The following is a 17813-nucleotide window of genomic DNA, read 5'->3' as shown; positions in this document are numbered from 1 at the left end:
GTCATTGGCAAACCTCAGACGGGCCTGGACATGCGCTGGCTTGAGCAGGGGGACCTTGCATGCGCTGCAGGATTTTAATCCATGACGGCGTAGTGTGTTACTAATGGTTTTCTTTGAGACTGTGGTCCCAGCTCTCTTCAGGTCATTGACCAGGTCCTGCCGTGTAGTTCTGGGCTGATCCCTCACTTTCCTCATGATCATTGATGCCCCACGAGGTGAGATCTTGCATGGAGCCCCAGACCAAGGGTGATTGACCGTCATCTTGAACTTCTTCCATTTTCTAATAATTGCGCCAACAGTTGTTGCCTTCTCACCAAGCTGCTTGCCTATTGTCCTCTAGCCCATCCCAGCCTTGTGCAGGTCTACAATTCTATCCCTGATGTCCTTACACAGCTCTCTGGTCTTGGCCATTGTGGAGAGGTTGGAGTCTGTTTGATTGAGTGTGTGGACAGGTGTCTTTTATACAGGTAACGAGTTCAAACAGGTGCAGTTAATACAGGTAATGAGTGGGGAACAGGAGGGCTTCTTAAAGAAAAACTAACAGGTCTGTGAGAGCCGGAAGTCTTACTGGTTGGTAGGTGATCAAATACTTTTGTCATGCAATAAAATGCAAATTAATTACTTAAAAATCATACAATGTGATTTTCTGGATTTTTGTTTTAGATTCCGTCTCTCACAGTTGAAGTGTACCTATGATAAAAATTACAGACCTCTACATGCTTTGTAAGTAGGAAAACCTGCAAAATCGGCAGTGTATCAAATACTTGTTCTCCCCACTGTATGTGCTTTCTTGAGCAGGGGGACCTTGTGGGCGCTGCAGGATTTCAGTCCTTCACAGCATAGTGTGTTACCAATTGTTTTCTTGGTGACTATGGTCCCAGCTGCCTTGAGATCATTGACAAGATCCTCCCGTGTAGTTCTGGGCTGATTCCTCACCGTTCTCATGATCATTGCAACTCCACGAGGTGAGATCTTGCATGATGCCTGTTACGAACCCCGTGGCTTTAAACGTCTAGGGTGGATGGAGAAGAGACCCGTAACATAATTCATGCAAATTAGAATCGTGACATGGAACAGTGAGAACAAAAACTACACGACAACCATAAACTACCGTCAAACATAAAAGGTATATTTTTGAACACACGGTAAAGGTTTGGGAAAAAGGGCTGAGCAGGACCCAAGAAATGAAACAATAGTGTAAAATACCCCTAAACGGATCTTGCCTGCCTCAAGAACCGCTAAGCTACTGCTAATCATACAAAAATTACAGTGGGTGGTCCGCTCAGGTCTAACTAGTGTTTTTAGACAGTTTTCTTCCTACGGGTAATGTACGCCCAAGGACAACTTGCTTAAATTCCCCTTTTCCCAGAAACACACAAAGTTACCAAACAGAGTAACCAGCAAATGAGTGAGTACACAAAACACCACAGTATCCATACTCACATACGGAAAATAGTCTAACAAAGTTACCAAACAGAGTAACCAGCAAATGAGTGAGTACACAGGACACCACAGTATCCATACTCACATACGGAAATAGTCTCCCCCTACAAACACAACTGACTGGCTTTTAAACAATGGGATGTGTGATTGAAAAAACCAGAAACAGGTGGTGCACTGCAGAGGAATGTCCACTGATTGGTCCACCTCAGCAATCAGCAGACACCCCAACGACCACCAATAAGGAACATACAGGACACCTGTGATTAGGGCAGAAGGAGAGGAAAAACACAAAAAGACACAGGATACCTGTATCCGTAACAATGCCCCAGGCCGAGGGAGATTGAAAGTTATTTTGTGTTTCTTCCATTTGCGAATAATCGCACCAACTGTTGTCACCTTCTCACCAAGCTGCTTGGCGATGGTCTTGTAGCCCATTCCAGCCTTGTGTAGGTCTACAATCTTGTCCCTGACATCCTTGGAGAGCTCTTTGGTCTTGGCCATGGTGGAGAGTTTGGAATCTTATTGATTGATTGCTTCTGTGGACAAGTGTCTTTTATACAGGTAACAAACTGAGATTAGGAGCACTCCCTTTAAGAGTGTGCTCCTAATCTCACCTCGTTACCTGTATAAAAGACACCTGGGAGCCAAAAATCTTTCTGATTGAGAGGGGGTCAAATACTTATTTCCCTCATTAAAATGCAAATCAATTTATAACATTTTTGACATGCGTTTTTCTGGATTTTTTTGTTGTTATTCTGTCTCTCACTGTTCAAATAAACCTACCATTAAAATTATAGACTGATCATTTCTTTGTCAGTGGGCAAACGTACAAAATCAGCAGGAGATCAAATATTTTTTCCCTCACTATATGGTTTGACACCAGCAAATTTAGTTAATTAATGCACGCAGAGTTCATGGTCTTTCAGCCATTTTGGGGATTCAGCCATTTTTGGGAAACCCTGCTAGAGATGTAACAATGCAAATATGTTGATTTACAGTTACAGTTAGCTGGTGTTCTAAAGCCTAGTGTTTCCATTCCCCTTTAAATGTTATCTAGCTATGATGTCATGTTTTATGTGGACCCTAAGAAGATTAGCTGTTGCTTTAGCAGTAGCTAATGGGGATCCTAATAAAATACTAAATCCAAAAGGGAGACACCAGGGTCATATTCACTAGTAGACACCTAACAGAACAAAACGGACTGAAACAGGGATCTACCTGAACTTCTTTTTCCATTGCAGTTTTGCTACGGTCTGATGTGCACTAATGAAATCGACAGTTAAACATGATCCAACCCAAAGGCAACAATGCCAGTCCCTCTAATAATCTACACTCCTCCCAAGCTTCCTGAACATTATCTTTGTTTACAGCTCAGGGTATCATCTTGTATAGAGCACCAAAATTGTAGGGGGTTTACCCTATTCCCTATATAGTGCACTACTTTTGACCAGGGCCAATGTCAAAAGTAGTGCACTATGTAGGGAATAGGGTGCCATTTGGGACGCTATCCTAGAGCAGTTTGGTCTACTCCCCATGAGGCTCAGATCGACCGTTGGAGAGAGGGGATATCTCTGGTAAAACAGAGCCCAGAGAACTAAAACATGCATGTTAACCTCTGCACTGATAACAGCAGATAGCACTCCATATACACCCATCCTTCTCATGTAGCCTAAGCTAACCCACACTGGATACTGGAGAGCATGGTAGAATTTAGCAACAACAGACAATTCTGGCAATTGAGCAACTTTCTGGCCCTATTTTTATAGTTTAAACCATCTTGATGTGGATTGAGAGGGTAGCTTGGCCTAAAGCCTGAGTCACCTGTTTGGCTACATCAAAATACACATAATCAAAATAGATATACAGTCAGGTCCAAAATTATTGGCACCCCTGATAAAGATGAGCAAAAACAAATAATACAAATACTGAGCTATATTGTATGCTCAAAATGCACTTATATACAAATGTATGTGGACACCCCTTCAAATTAGTGGATTCGGCTATTCCAGCCACACCCGTTACTGACAGGTGTATAAAATCGAGCACACTGCCATGCAATCTCCATAGACAAACATTGGCAGTAGAATGGCCTTACTGAAGAGCTCAGTGACTTTCAACATGGCACTGTCATAGGATGCCACCTTTCCAACAAGTCAGTTCGTCAAATTTCTGCCCTGCTAAAGCTGCCCCGGTCAACTGTAAGTGCTGTAATTGTGAAGTGTTAGGCCACACAAGCTCACAGAATGGGACCGCCGAGTGCTGAAGCACGTAAAAATCGCCTGTCCTCGGTTGCAACACTCACTACCGAGTTCCAAACTGCCTCTGGAAGCAACTTCAGCAAAATAACTGTTAGTCGGAAGCTTCATGAAATGGGTTTCCATGGCCGAGCAGCCGCACACAAGCCTAAGATCACCATGCGCAATGCCAAGCGTCGGCTGGAGTGGTGTAAAGCTCGCCACCATTGGAATCTGGAGCAGTGGAAAAGCGTTCCCTGGAGTGATGAATCACGCTTCACAATCTGGCAGTCCAACGGACTCATCTGGGTTTGGCGGATGCCAGGAGAACGCTACCTGCCCCAATGCATAGTGCCAACTGTAAAGTTTGGTGTAGGAGGAATAATGGTCTGGGGCTGTTTTTCATGGTTCGGGCTAGGCCCCTTAGTTCCAGTGAAGGGAAATCTTAACGCTACAGCATACAATGACATTCTAGACAATTCTGTGCTTCCAACTTTGTGGCAACAGTTTGGGGAAGGACCTTTCCTGTTTCAGCATGACAATGCTCCCGTGCACGAAGCGAGGTCCATACAGAAAAGGTTTGTCAAGATCGGTGTGGAAGAACTTGACTGGCCTGCACAGAGCCCTGGCTCAACCCCATCGAACACCTTTGGTATGAATTGGAACGCCGACTGCGAGCCAGGCCTAATCGCCCAACATCATTGCCGACCTCACTAATGCTCTTGTGGCTGAATAGAAGCAAGTCCCTGCAGCAATGTTCCAACATCTAGTGGAAAGCCTTCCCAGAAGAGTGGCTGATGTCCTTTGTGCTGGGCTATCTCATGAATTGATATGATGTATTTAGGTGAGCGGACACCTGGGGCGGTTGATTTGTGAGTTGCCCTTCGTGCCCGCTCCCATACCCTATAATTCTGTATTTCTTTGTGACTAATTTGATTACCGGTAGACCAGAAAAGCCACATCCCTGATTGGCAGATGAGTGGCAACCCTGAATAGAAGCACCTGCTGCTCATCTGTTGTTCTCTACAAATGCTGTTTTAAATTAAAATAAAATTGATGCAGTGAAAATAATTAAAACATTGAATAAGTAAGTAAGCTTTATGCTAAAAAATTTTGAGTGGGGGGAGGGGGGTGACAAAAAGTGTCACTTTCAAGCCCCTGGCAGCTACAATTTGCTTGAATTGTAATATTACTACCACTACTATCGTGAAAAAACCTGAAACCTCAAAGAATTTCAGGAAATTCAAGGTGACGTTTATTTTACCTTGGAGCTGGTATATTATGGCATGCAACATGGTATGTTTTAAGAGCATAATATTTATATTAGTGTCAATAAACTCTGGGGAATCATGGCTTTGTATGGCCAGGTTCAACAAGGGAAAGAGAAAGAGCAGTCTAACCATTGCAGTCATCCCTGCAGTCGGCAGAACAATCCTTTATCCTACATCGACGAGACTGCAGTGGAGAAGGTTGAAAGCTTCAAGTTCCTTGGCATACACATCACTGACAAACTGAAATGGTCCACCCACGCATACAGTGTGGTGAAGAAGGCGTAACAGAACCTCTTCAACCTCAGGAGGCTGAAGAAATTTGGCTTGGCACCTAAAACCCTCACAAACTTTTACAGATGCACAATTGAGAGCATCCTGTCGAGCTGTATCACCGCCTGGTACGCCAACTGCACCGCCAGCAACCGCAGGGCTCTCCAGAGGGTGGTGCGGTCTGCCGAACGCATTATCGGGGGCAAACTACCCGCCCTCCAGGACACCTACAGCACCCGATATCACAGGAAGGTCAAAAAGATAATCAAGGACATCAACCACCCGAGCCACTGCCTGTTCACCCCGCTATCATCCAGAAGGCGAGGTCAGTACAGGTGCATCAAAGCTGAGACCGAGAGAATGAAAAACAGCTTCTATCTCAAGGCCATCAGACTGTTAAATAGCCATCACTAGCATATTAGAGCCTGCTGCTGCCTATTGAAATCACTGGCCACTTTAAGAATTGGAACACTAGCCACTTAAATAATGTTTACATATCTTGCATTACTCATCTCATATGTATATACTGTATTCTATAATATTCTACTGTATCTTAGTCCATGCCGCTCTGTCATTGCTTGTCCATATATGTATATATTCTTAATTCCATTCCTTACTTAGATTTGTGTGTATTGGGTATATGTTCTGAAATTGTTAGATATTACTTGTTAGATCTTACTGCACTGTAGGAGCTAGAAGCACAAGCATTTCGCTACACCCGCAATAACATCTGCTAAAAAACATGTATGTGACAAATAACATTTGATTTGATGTAAATTCACCAAACATTCCATTGCAGACATCTTGTTGCCTTGTTAAGATAATCTATTCCTTGTGTGTATGTGCATAGCATAAAGGCTCGACCCACTCACTACCCTTGGGAGTGACATTCTTAAAGCAAGTTTGACATTTCTCTGCAGAACAGAGTAGAAAAGTAGTGAAAATACAGTATCTCCATAAAACACTTTCCTATTGCTTACCTCACTGGTCACCGTCAGAGTCTGCTGAGTTATGTTATTGAGTTATAGAGAGGCCTGGTTTCGAATCTAAAACAGTATTGGGGGTTTCCAGCATAATGGAAGCATCATGGAAGCTTCAGTCACACAGGGAAAATATTTAAATTTTTTACATTTTAGTAGACGCTCTTATCCAGAGCAACTTACAGTTAGTGAGTGCATACATTTTTCATACTGGCCCCCCGTGGGAAACGAACCCACAACCCTGGCGTTGCAAGCGCCATGCTCTACCAACTGAACTACAGGGGATCTCAATTGTATACTCCTAGCATCCTCTTTCCTCCTCAAAACCCATTGGAGGAGAAGGTCAGAGGGGTGGAACCTCTGTCTTTCTCGTCCAATGACTTTTGAGAAGACGACAAGGAGAGAGAGGAGTATGCATTTGAGATCTCTCCTCACAGTCAGGTCAACAAGAGGGTACTTGACTCGTCACAGAATGTGTCACATCTCTGCTTTTCTGCTGTACAAAAGTGGATTAACTGCCATCCAAAAACTGGAGAAAAACTACACTCTAAAATTGGATAGATGAGATTTGTAATTGTTTAGGAAAAGTTTTATATATACACTACCAGTCAAAAGTTTGGACACCTACTCATTCAAGGGTTTTTCTTTATTTTTTACAAATGTTTACATTGTAGAATAATAGTGAAGACATCAGAACTATTAAATAACACATATGGAATCATGTAGTAACCCAAAAAGTGTTAAACAAATCAAAATATATTTGAGATTTGAGATTCTTCAAATAGCCTTGATGACAGCTTTGCACACGCTTGGCATTCTCTCAACAAGCTTCATGCGGTAGTCACCTGGAATGCATTTCAATTAACAGGTGTACCTTCTTAAAAGTTAATTTGTGGAATTTATTTCCTTCTTAATGAGCCAATCAGTTGTGTTGTGACAAGGTAGGGGGGTATACAGAAGATAGCCCTATTTGGTAAAAGACCAAGTCCATATTACGGCAAGAACAGCTAAAATAGTCCATTTAAAAAAATTGGAGGCCCCTTACACTTCAGTGTTGTGATGCAAAAATTCTAGCAAAATGTATAGCGCATAGAATTAAAAAGGTATTGTCGGATATTATTCATTCTAATCAGACAGGTTTTTTACATGGAAGATACATTGGAGATAATATAAGGCAAGTATTGGAAACAATAGAACACTGGAAAATATGGGAAACCAGGCCTGCTATTCATTGCAGACTTCGAAAAGGCATTTGATAAAGTACGACTGGGGTTTATATATAAATGCCTGGAGCATTTCAATTTTGGAGAATCTCTTATAAAATGGGTCAAAATCATGTATAGTAACCCTAGGTGTAAAATAGTAAATAATGGCTATTTCTCCGAAAGTTGTCAAGAGGAGTGAAACAAGGTTGTCCACTATCGGCATATCTATTTATTGTGGCCATCGAGATGTTAGCTATTAAAATCAGATCCAATAATAATATCAGAGGATTAGAAATCCAGGGCTTAAAAACAAAGGTGTCATTGTACGCTGATGATTCATGTTTTCTTTTAAATCCACAACTAGAATCCCTCCACAGCCTCATAGAGGATCTAGATACATTTTCTAACCTCTCTGGATTACAACCAAATTATGACAAATGTACTATATTACGTATTGGATCACTAAAAAATACAATTTTTACATTACCATGTAGTTTACCAATAAAATGGTCTGATGGTGATGTGGATATACTAGGAATACATATCCCAAAGGAAGTAAATGATCTCACTTCAATACATTTTAATAGAAAGTTAGCAAAAATAGATAAGATCTTGCTACCATGGAAAGGTATGGAAAGGTAAATACCTGTCAATTTGTGGAAAAATCACCCTGATTAACTCTTTAGTATTACCCCAGTTTACCTATTTGCTTATGGTCTTGCCTACGCCTAGCGAACCATTTTTTAAAATTATATGAGAAAAAAATATTCTATTTTATTTGGAACGGCAAGCCAGACAAAATTAAAAGGGCCTATTTATATAATGAATATGAATTCGGATGACAGAAATTATTAAATATTAAAGCATTAGACCTATCACTAAAAGCTTCAGTCATACAAAAGTTATACTTAAATCTGAACTGGTTCTCAAGTAAATTAGTAAGAATGTCTCACCCAATGTTCAAGAATGGCCTTTTCCCCTTTATTCAGATTACAACCTCTCATTTTCAGTTATTTGAAAAGGAAATCATCTCCCAAATATCACTATTTCTAAAACAAGCCATAGAAAGTTGGTTGCAATTTCAATTTAATCCTCCAGAAACGACAGAACAAATAATGCAACAAATATTGTGGTTAAACTAAAATATACTAATTGACAAAAAAACTTTATTTTTTGACAGAATGTTTAAAAAAGGTATAATCTTCGTAAATGATATAATCGGTAGGACTGGTGGAAATGTCTGCTCTACCCAAAATTACAACCAAATAATTGCAGCCTTACCACAAAAGTGGAAGAGGAAAGTGGAAGGGGGAGAAAGTAAGGAACTTGTCTGTCAGCCTTGCATTAAAGAACATAATTGGTTAAGGAAAACTGTGATAAATAAAAAAGTATATCAGTTTCACTTAAGGACCAAAGGATTGACAGCCGTCCCATATAAATTGCAAAATAGTTGGGAAGAGATTTTTGACGTACCGATCCCATGGCATAGTGTTTATGAACTGACACGCAAAACGACACCGGATTCAAAAATTTGAATCTTTCAATTTAAATTATTATATAAAATTCTTGCTACCAATAAAAAGTTATTTATATGGGGGATACAATCTTCCCAGCTCTGCAGATTTTGCTGTGAAGAGACAGAATCATTAGATCATTTGTTTTGGTTCTGTCCATTTGTAGCTTGTTTTTGGACACAGGTCCAGGAATGGCTAAAGGATTGCAATATTTACCTGAAGCTAACCTTGCAGATAGCATTACTGGGTGATCTGAAAAGTCACAGTCAATCGATAAATAATATAATAATACTTATAGCAAAAATGTTTATTTTTAATTCACAATCTGTAGAAGCAATGAGAATAGAAAGGTTCAGAACTTTTGTAAAACATCACAGTACGGTTGAAATATATATGGCAAATATATAAATCCTATATGGATGGTGTTAAAAGATAGATGGGAGGTATTGAATGGAGTTGAAGGATGGGACTAATAACAATAAATAATAACAAGATAACTAATAATGTAAGCATACTGTTTCCATAATAAGTATATAGATTGTATGTTGGTAGATTTTGGGAAAGAGCACAGTTAGAAAGATATGGCATATAGAAGCAAACCGGATGGACATCATGAAAATGATCGGAGAGGTTGAGAGTAGAATAAGTTCAGGAGCAAAAACAAATAAAATATAATTATTGTAAAATTGAATGTGTTCATAAGGTGTAGATAGTAAGTATAGGCTGGAAGTAGAGGCCTGGGCATTGTTGTTCACTAATTTACCCCAAGTAGGGAAAGGATGGCGGGGTTGAAAAGTAATAAAGGGGAGTATATATATAAAAAACATGGGGGATTGGAAGTGATGCAGACAATTACATTGATGGAAGTTACAATCTATCTGCAATATTAAGCTCATCTACCCAACCCCCCCCTCCCCCCCAAAAAAATTTAAAAAAAAGAACAGCTCAAATAAGCAAAGAGAAACGACAGTCCATCATTACTTGAAGGTAAGTCAATACAGAAAATGTCAAGAACTTGGCATACAGGGGGGTATACAGAAGATAGCCCTATTTGGTAAAAGACCAAGTCCATATTATGGCAAGAACAGCTCAAATAAGCAAAGAAAAACGACAGTCCATCATTACTTTAAGACATGAAGGTCAGACAATACGGAACATTTCAAGAACTTTGAAATTTTCTTCAAGTGCAGTCGCAAAAAACATCAAGCGCTATGATGAAACTGGCTCTCATGAGGACCACCACAGGAATGGAAGACCCAGAGTTACCTCTGCTGCAGAGGGTAAGTTCATTAGAGTTACCAGCCTCAGAAACTGCAGGCCAAATAAATGCTTCACAGAGTTCAAGTCACAAACACATCTCAACATCAACTGTCCAGAGGGGACTGTGTGAATCAGGCCTTCATGGTCGAATTGCTGCAAAGAAACCACTACTAAAGGACACCAATAAGAAGAAGAGACCTGCTTGGGCCAAGAAACACGAGCAATGGACATTAGACCGTTGTCCTTTGGTCTGGAGTCCAAATTGGGGATTTTTGGTTCCAACCGATGTGTCTTTGTGAGACGCGGTGTGGGTGAACGGATGATCTCCGCATGTGTAGTTCCCACCGTAAAGCATGGAGGAGGCGGTGTTATGATGTGGGGATGCTTTGCTGGTGACACTGTCTGTGATTTATTTAGAATTCAAGGCACACTTAACCAGCATGGCTACCAGAGCGTTCTGCAGCGATACGCCATCCCATCTGGTTTGTCTTAGTGGGACTATAATTTGTTTTTCAACAGGACAATGACTCAACACACCTCCAGGCTGTGTAAGGGCTATTTTACCAAGAAGGAGAGTGCTGGAGTGCTGCATCAGATGACCTGGCCTCCACAATCACCCGACCTCAACCCAATTGAGATGGTTTGGGATGAGTCGGACGGCAGAGTTAAGGAAGCAGCCAACAAGTGCTAAGCATACGTGGTAACTCCTTCAAGACTGTTGGAAAAAAATTCCAGGTGAAGCTGGTTGAGAGAATGCCAAGCGTGTGCAAAGCTGTCATCAAGGCAAATGGTGGCTATTTGAAGAATCTCAAATATAACATATATTTTGATTTGTTTAACACTTTTTTGGTTACTACATGATTCCATATGGGTTATTTCATAGTTTTGATGTCTTCACTATTATTCTACAATGTAGAAAATAGGAAGAAAAAATAACTTGAATGAGTAGGTGTGTCAAACCTTTGACTGGTACTGTATATATATACACATTGTAGAATAATAGTGAAGACATCAAAACTATAAGTCAAGAAAAAGCATTTTGGTGAATAAACGTAGGTTAAGGAATGTGTCTGTTTTGAACCACACTATATATACACAACTCACCAACATCTGCAAGATTTTGAGCAAACGTCAACCCTTGTTTACTCAAGGGGCAGCTAAAAAAAAAAGGGATCATATTGCGGTCATTTGTAATGATTAACACAATCCTGTTTAGAGAGGGGGAAACAGTACAAGACCTAACACCGATCCACTGAGTCAGTTGGTTGTGTTTATGGGATGTTTCATCTTAGTGCTAAGCGGTAGCTAAACTACCTAACACTTTGATCCGGTGATGTGATGTGGGCCTGGGGCTGCACCACTTGACCCTGACTTTAACTAACATAGAGACCACTCCTGCATGGATTTTCTCACGGCCTCACTCACCTCGCCGTTACTTCTACGATGGTAGTTAACCACATTAAAATGTTATCGTCGATCGACCACCTTGGACTGCACAGTGCATACAAATAGGGAGGAGAACAAAACGAGTACATTTGATGGTATTCATTATGCAGATTAACGTGTGAAATAAATGTGTACGTGGTTTTGAATCTATAGATTATTTCAACACATTCAATGCGTGAATGGTTGCTATGAATGATAACCCCACAAAATATGTTTGCATTGTTAATTGTGCTGGGTTAGCATTCTAAGTAAGGTGAACGGACACCCAACCCCCACTGCCTCTCTCCTTGTGTCATCCCCCACCTGCTGGCGTAAATCACAGTCCACCCCCCCCTCTCTTTCCCTCTCTCCCTCTCCGTCCATTAGCTCTCCTAGCAGCAGGGCAGCGAATGAATCCATTTCCTTAATTAAACTGCTGTGTACGTTGCGCTCGCTTAACAGCACTATGTGGATGGATCAGGAAGAGCATTTAGTTGTACCGGAGAGTACAAGGGAATACTTAGGAAACCCAACCTAAACTGAGGATTTCCTTCTTAATCCAGCTCATTTGTTTGTGGTACTGTTTAACAGGGGGCATCTACCGAGCTACTAGCCAGTAGGCTACTCAATCGTGTGAATGAGAGCTGCCTTCTTGAGATGATATGAGCTGTAATGCAGTGCTGATCAAGGATCAGGTCTCCCCCTGATCATGAAATCTCATTCATTGTGATCTAAAAGGCTAAACTGATCCTAGCTCATCGCTCCTACTCTGAGACGCTTGATACAAAAAGCCTATTTTTAACAAAAAACATGTAACTGCTCTCAGAAGGTGGGGGTGGGTGCTGATCTAGATCGTACTCAGAGAATGAGACAATACATTCCAACTTAATATGCCCTTGTCCCAGAGCCATACTTCGACCCATGAAACGCAGTGTCCATGACTCATAAGAATTTGGAGTCTAGGGCTACTGATTTCAGTCAACACTGTCAGGCCTGAGGGGTCTAGCCTGCAATGTGACTCATATGTGACTGGGAAGTCTGAAGGGCATAGCCAGTTATCCGTCTCAGAGTAGGAGTGCTGACTTAGGATACGTTTCGCCTTTTAGATCACAATGAATAACATTACATCCTAGATCAGCACTCCTACTCTGAGATGCGTGATAGTAATAGGCTATGACCCCAGGACTACAGTATGATATTATCCAGACACTCCTAGTCTAGCGTCCCAAATGGTACCCTTCTCCCTTATAGTGCGCTACTTTTGACCAGAGCCCTAGTGCACTACTTTTTAAGTAGTGTACTATAAAGGGAATAGGGTGCTATTTGAGACACAGTCCTAGGCTAACCCAGTGATATTGGTGCTGTTAAGTCATAACAATGTAACTAGGGGAAGTGACTGATTCAGTCAGCGTGTGTGTGTGTGTGTGTGTGTGTGTGTGTGTGTGTGTGTGTGTGTGTGTGTGTGCAAGATCAAATACAAGAGGGGGTTCACTCGTTGACTCCTGTCCTTGAGACAATGTTAATACTATGTTACTAAACATTCTAGATCTATCTATCAGACAGGATCTCCTAAACAAAGACAATAATTTTACCCCACCAACTCTGACTAAGGCCTATAAACAAGGCCACTTTAGTTCTTAATACAAGAACTTAACAAGCGTGGCTCAGACAGCACATACAGTGGCTTGCGAAAGTATTCACCCCCCTTGACATTGTTCCTATTCTGTTGCCTTACAACCTGGAATTAAAATTGATTTTGGGGGGGTTTGTATCATTTGATTTACACAACACGCCTACCACTTTGAAGATGCAAAATATTTTTTGGGGTGAAACAAACAAGAAATAAGACAGAAAAACAGAAAACTTGAGCGTGCATAACTATTCACCCCCCCCAAAGTCAATACTTTGTAGAGCCATCTTTTGCAGCAATTACAGCTGCAAGTCTCTTGGGGTATGTCTCTATAAGCTTGGCACATCTAGCCACTGGGATTTTTGCCCATTCTTCAAGGCAAAACTGCTACAGCTCCTTCAAGTTAGATGGGATCCGCTGGTGTAGAGAAATCTTTAAGTCATACCACAGATTCTCAATTGGATTGAGGTCTGGGCTTTGACTAGGCCATTCCAAGACATTTAAATGTTTCCCCTTAAACCACACCAAGTGTTGCTTTAGCAGTATGCTTAGTGTCATTGTCCTGCTGGAAGGTGAACCTCTGTCCCAGTCTCAAATCTCTGGAAGACTGAAACAGGTTTCCCTCAAGAATGTCCCTGTATTTAGAGCTATTCCTTCAATTCTGACCAGTTTCCCAGTCCCTGCCGATGAAAAACATCCCCACAGCATGATGCTGCCACCACCATGCTTCACTGTGGGGGTGGTGTTCTCGGGGTGATGAGAGGTGTTGGGTTTGTGCCAGACATAGCGTTTTCCTTGATGGCCAAAAAGCTTAATTTTAGTCTCATCTGACCAGAGTACCTGCTTCCATATGTTTGGGGAGTCTCCCACATGCCTTTTGGCAAACACCAAACGTGTTTGCTTATTTTTTTCTTTAAGCAATGCCTTTTTTCTGGCCACTATTCCGTAAAGCCCAGCTCTGTGGAGTGTATGGCTTAAAGTGGTCCTAGGACAGATACTCCAATCTCCGCTGTGGAGCTTTGCAGCTCCTTCAGGGTTATCTTTGGTCTCTTTGTTGCCTCTCTGATTAATGCCCTCCTTGCCTGGCCTGTGAGTTTTGGTGGGCGGCCTTCTCTTGGCAGGTTTGTTGTGGTGCCATATTCTTTCAATTTTTTAATAATGGATTTAAATGGTGCTCCGTGGGATGTTCAAAGTTTCGGATATTTTTTTATAGCCCAACCCTGATCTGTACTTCTCCACAACTTTGTTCCTGACCTGTTTGGAGAGCTCCTTGGTCTTCATGGTGCCGCTTGCTTGGTGGTGTCCCTTGCTTAGTGGTGTTGCATACTCTGGGGCCTTTCAGAACAGGTGTATATATACTGAGATCATGTGACAGATCATGTGACACTTAGATTGCACACAGGTGGACTTTATTTAACTAATTATGTGTCTTCTGAAGGTAATTGGTTGCACCAGATCTTATTTAGGGGCTTCATAGCAAAGGTGGTGAATACATATGCACGCACCACTTTTCCGTTATGTATTTGTTAGAATTTCTTGAAACAAGTTATTTTTTTTCATTTCACTTCACCAATTTGGACTATGTCCTTTACAAGAAATCCAAATAAAAATCCATTTAAATTACAGGTTTTAATGCAACAAAATAGGAAAAACACCAAGGGGGATGAAAACTTTTGCAAGGCACTGTAGCTATCAGGATTGGTGGCAGTGCTTTCTTACACAGCAGCTCAACAAATCATTCTGCGCCTCGCCTTCTTTGCATTTGGTTGGTGAAGAACGCCATTAGCCATGGAATAGGTACATTTTGCAATCTACAGTGCATTCGGAAAGTATTCAGACCCCTTCACTTTTTCCACATTTTGTTACGTTACAGCCTTATTCTAAAATTGATTAACTATTTTTTTCCCCTCATCAATCTACTACATACAATACCCCATAATGACCAAGCAAAAAATGTTTTTAACCCTTTGTTGAAGCACCTTTGGCAGCGATTACAGCCTCGAGTCTTCTTGGGTATGACGCTACATGCTTGGCAAACCTGTATTTGGGGAGTTTCTCCCATTCTTCTTTGCAGATCCTCTCAAGCATTGTCAGGTTGGATGGGGAGCGTCGATTCACAGCTATTTTCAGGTCTCTCCAGAGATGTTCGATCTGGTTCAAGCCCGGGCTCTGGCTGGGCCACTCAAGGACATTCAGAGACTTGTCCCAAAGCCACTCCTGCATTGTCTTGGCTGTGTGCTTAGTGTCGTTGTCCTGCTGGTGGGTGAACCTTCGCCCCAGTCTGTGGTCCTGAGTGCTCTGGAGCAGATTTTCATCAAGGATCTCTCTGTACTTTGCTCCGTTCATCTTTCCCTCGATCCTGACATGTCTCCCAGTCCCTGCCGCTGAAAAACTGCCACCACCATGCTTCACCGTAGGGATGGTGCCTGGTTTCCTCCAGACGTGACGCTTGGCATTCAGGCCAAAGAGTTCAATCTTGGTTTCATCAGACCAGAGAATCTTGTTTCTCATCGTCTGAGTGCCTTTTGGCAAACTCCAAGCGGGCTGTCATGTGCCTTTTACTGAGGAGTAGCTTCCATCTGGCCACTCTACCATAAAGGCCTGATTGGTGGAATGCTGCAGATATGGTTGTCCTTCTGGAAGGTTCTCCCATCTCCACAGAGGAACTCTGGAGCTCTGTCAGGGTGACCATCAGATTCTTGGTCACCTCCCTGACCAAGGCCCTTCTCCCCTGATTGCTCCTTTTGGCTGGGCGGACAGCTCTAGGAAGAGTCTTGGTGGTTCCAAAGAATGATGGAGGCCAATGTGTTCTTGGGGACATTCAATGCTGCAGAAAGTTTTTGGTACCCTTCCCCAGATCTGTGCCTCACTAGGCAGGACCCATCTGGTCAGTCTCGCAATACACACAGTCAACTCAACACACAGTCAATTCAACTCAACTGCAGAATGAATCAGAGTAGTATACATGGGGCTGTGTCCCAAATGGCACCCTATTCCCTGTGTAGTCCACTACTACCCCATAGGGCCCTGGTCAAAAGTAGTGCATGTATAGGGAATAGGGTGCCATTTGAGACATAACCTTGATGAAATACTAGTTAACTACTCACAAGAACACATATCGCTCTGGATTTTATATGGTCAATGCTGAATGGTCAATCTCAGTTTACACACACTCTCACATTGATGCTATAGATTAGGACAGAGAGAGAGAGTAAAACTGTAGATTTCAATAGGTCAATTTTTTGGGGTCCCTGGCTGGAACTGACAGTTACAATTTGAATGCATACACCCAACTCTCTATCTCAATGGTAACTTATTACAGGGATATAAACTAGAGATATCTCAATGAGTGCTGTGAGACACTCCCAAGCATTGAAACAAACTGCTGTGTATGCATCTGTGCGATTACATTAGAAATCTATGTTTACTGTACATAAGCTACCACATATTGATTGCCATGGTACATTTTAGACTACCCCAGGGAGATACACTCGAAGTACAGACAAGAGCCCAGGCCTACCAACCAATCCCCTTTGGAAAATGGAGGCAACAATGTTACAATATAGGCAGTAACAACTCTTGATACAATATATCCCCTTCAAAATCGCCAAGTTACATCATGGAATAGGGCCTAAATTTAAGAGTAGACTAACCTAATAGAACTTTCAGCCTCTGAAACATGTCAAAGAAAACTTCATCTATGGTGGAAAGCGCTGTTATAAAAAGTAGCCGACAGACAGTAGACGAAAATGGGGGGCAAACCAATACAAAGCCTACCAACCAAAATGCGTCAAATTTCCCTTAATATGGGCATACGGCTGGACAATGTAAGAACGTACCTTGGTAAAGATGAACACAGAAAAGTCCATGTGGGCCTATTTGATACGAGTGAATTCACAAAGCCAATCGGTTTCGCGTAGCCCTGATCGACTGCCGCTATCCCCACACAAAGTTACCCAGCTCATTCCCCATCCCCTTTGTCGAATCTCTTGAATATTTCAGTAGCCTATACATTCTTGACATAGACTTCAAATACCTACCAGATATGCTGGATAATCATTTGAGAAAATAACGTACAGAATCTTACCTTGACTCGTGTTTTCTAATATATATATATTTATAATTTCAGAGCTGCATTTGAGGCAAAAAGTATCCCGTCTGCTTTTTCTAGAGAAATAAACTCCCTACTCCGTAGACTACTTTTTTCACTGAAGAAAATAACCCAAAGTATGAGTGATGTGGCCTATCTGTTACAAAATACCAAAACGTCGAGGAAAAACGGAATGTAAAAATTCTAACTATGGGCAGGAGTCCAGCTCTCCCGAACACGTTACAATATGTCCTCAGTGCCTCAGTCAAGGGCGAAATATTTTTCCCTTCAGCAGAGTGGACAATGCATTTCAGGCACCTCTCCTTATCTAGAACTGCCCACACAGGACATGCCGACTGTACTTGGCGGGCAATGAAGCAAGCTCAGAGACAGACAGACCTGTGAACCTTCCTGTGAGTAGGCTAAGTAACACTGCTGACCCTGACTCACATCTTATTAACCCACTTCACACACACTGATCAATATGTGGT

At 41.8% G+C, this 17813-nt stretch overlaps 1 protein-coding gene across 1 annotated transcript in view; it reads right to left on the bottom strand.

Moving 5' to 3' along the window:
- Nucleotides 1-17187, bottom strand: part of LOC121580866 (integrin beta-1) — a 66558-nt gene extending 49371 nt beyond the window's left edge. The window contains exon 1 of the mRNA XM_041895979.2: nucleotides 17072-17187. Within this exon, the coding sequence (XP_041751913.1) occupies nucleotides 17072-17101 (30 nt within the window). The 5' untranslated portion in view covers nucleotides 17102-17187. The remainder of the gene's footprint in view (nucleotides 1-17071) is intronic.
- Between the last annotated feature and the right edge of the window lie 626 nt (nucleotides 17188-17813).

The sequence above is a fragment of the Coregonus clupeaformis genome, chromosome 14 (genome assembly GCF_020615455.1).
Source record: "Coregonus clupeaformis isolate EN_2021a chromosome 14, ASM2061545v1, whole genome shotgun sequence".
NCBI lineage: Eukaryota > Metazoa > Chordata > Actinopteri > Salmoniformes > Salmonidae > Coregonus > Coregonus clupeaformis.
The sequence above is the reverse complement of the archived record's forward strand: the minus strand, read 5'-3'. Positions and strand labels throughout refer to the sequence as shown.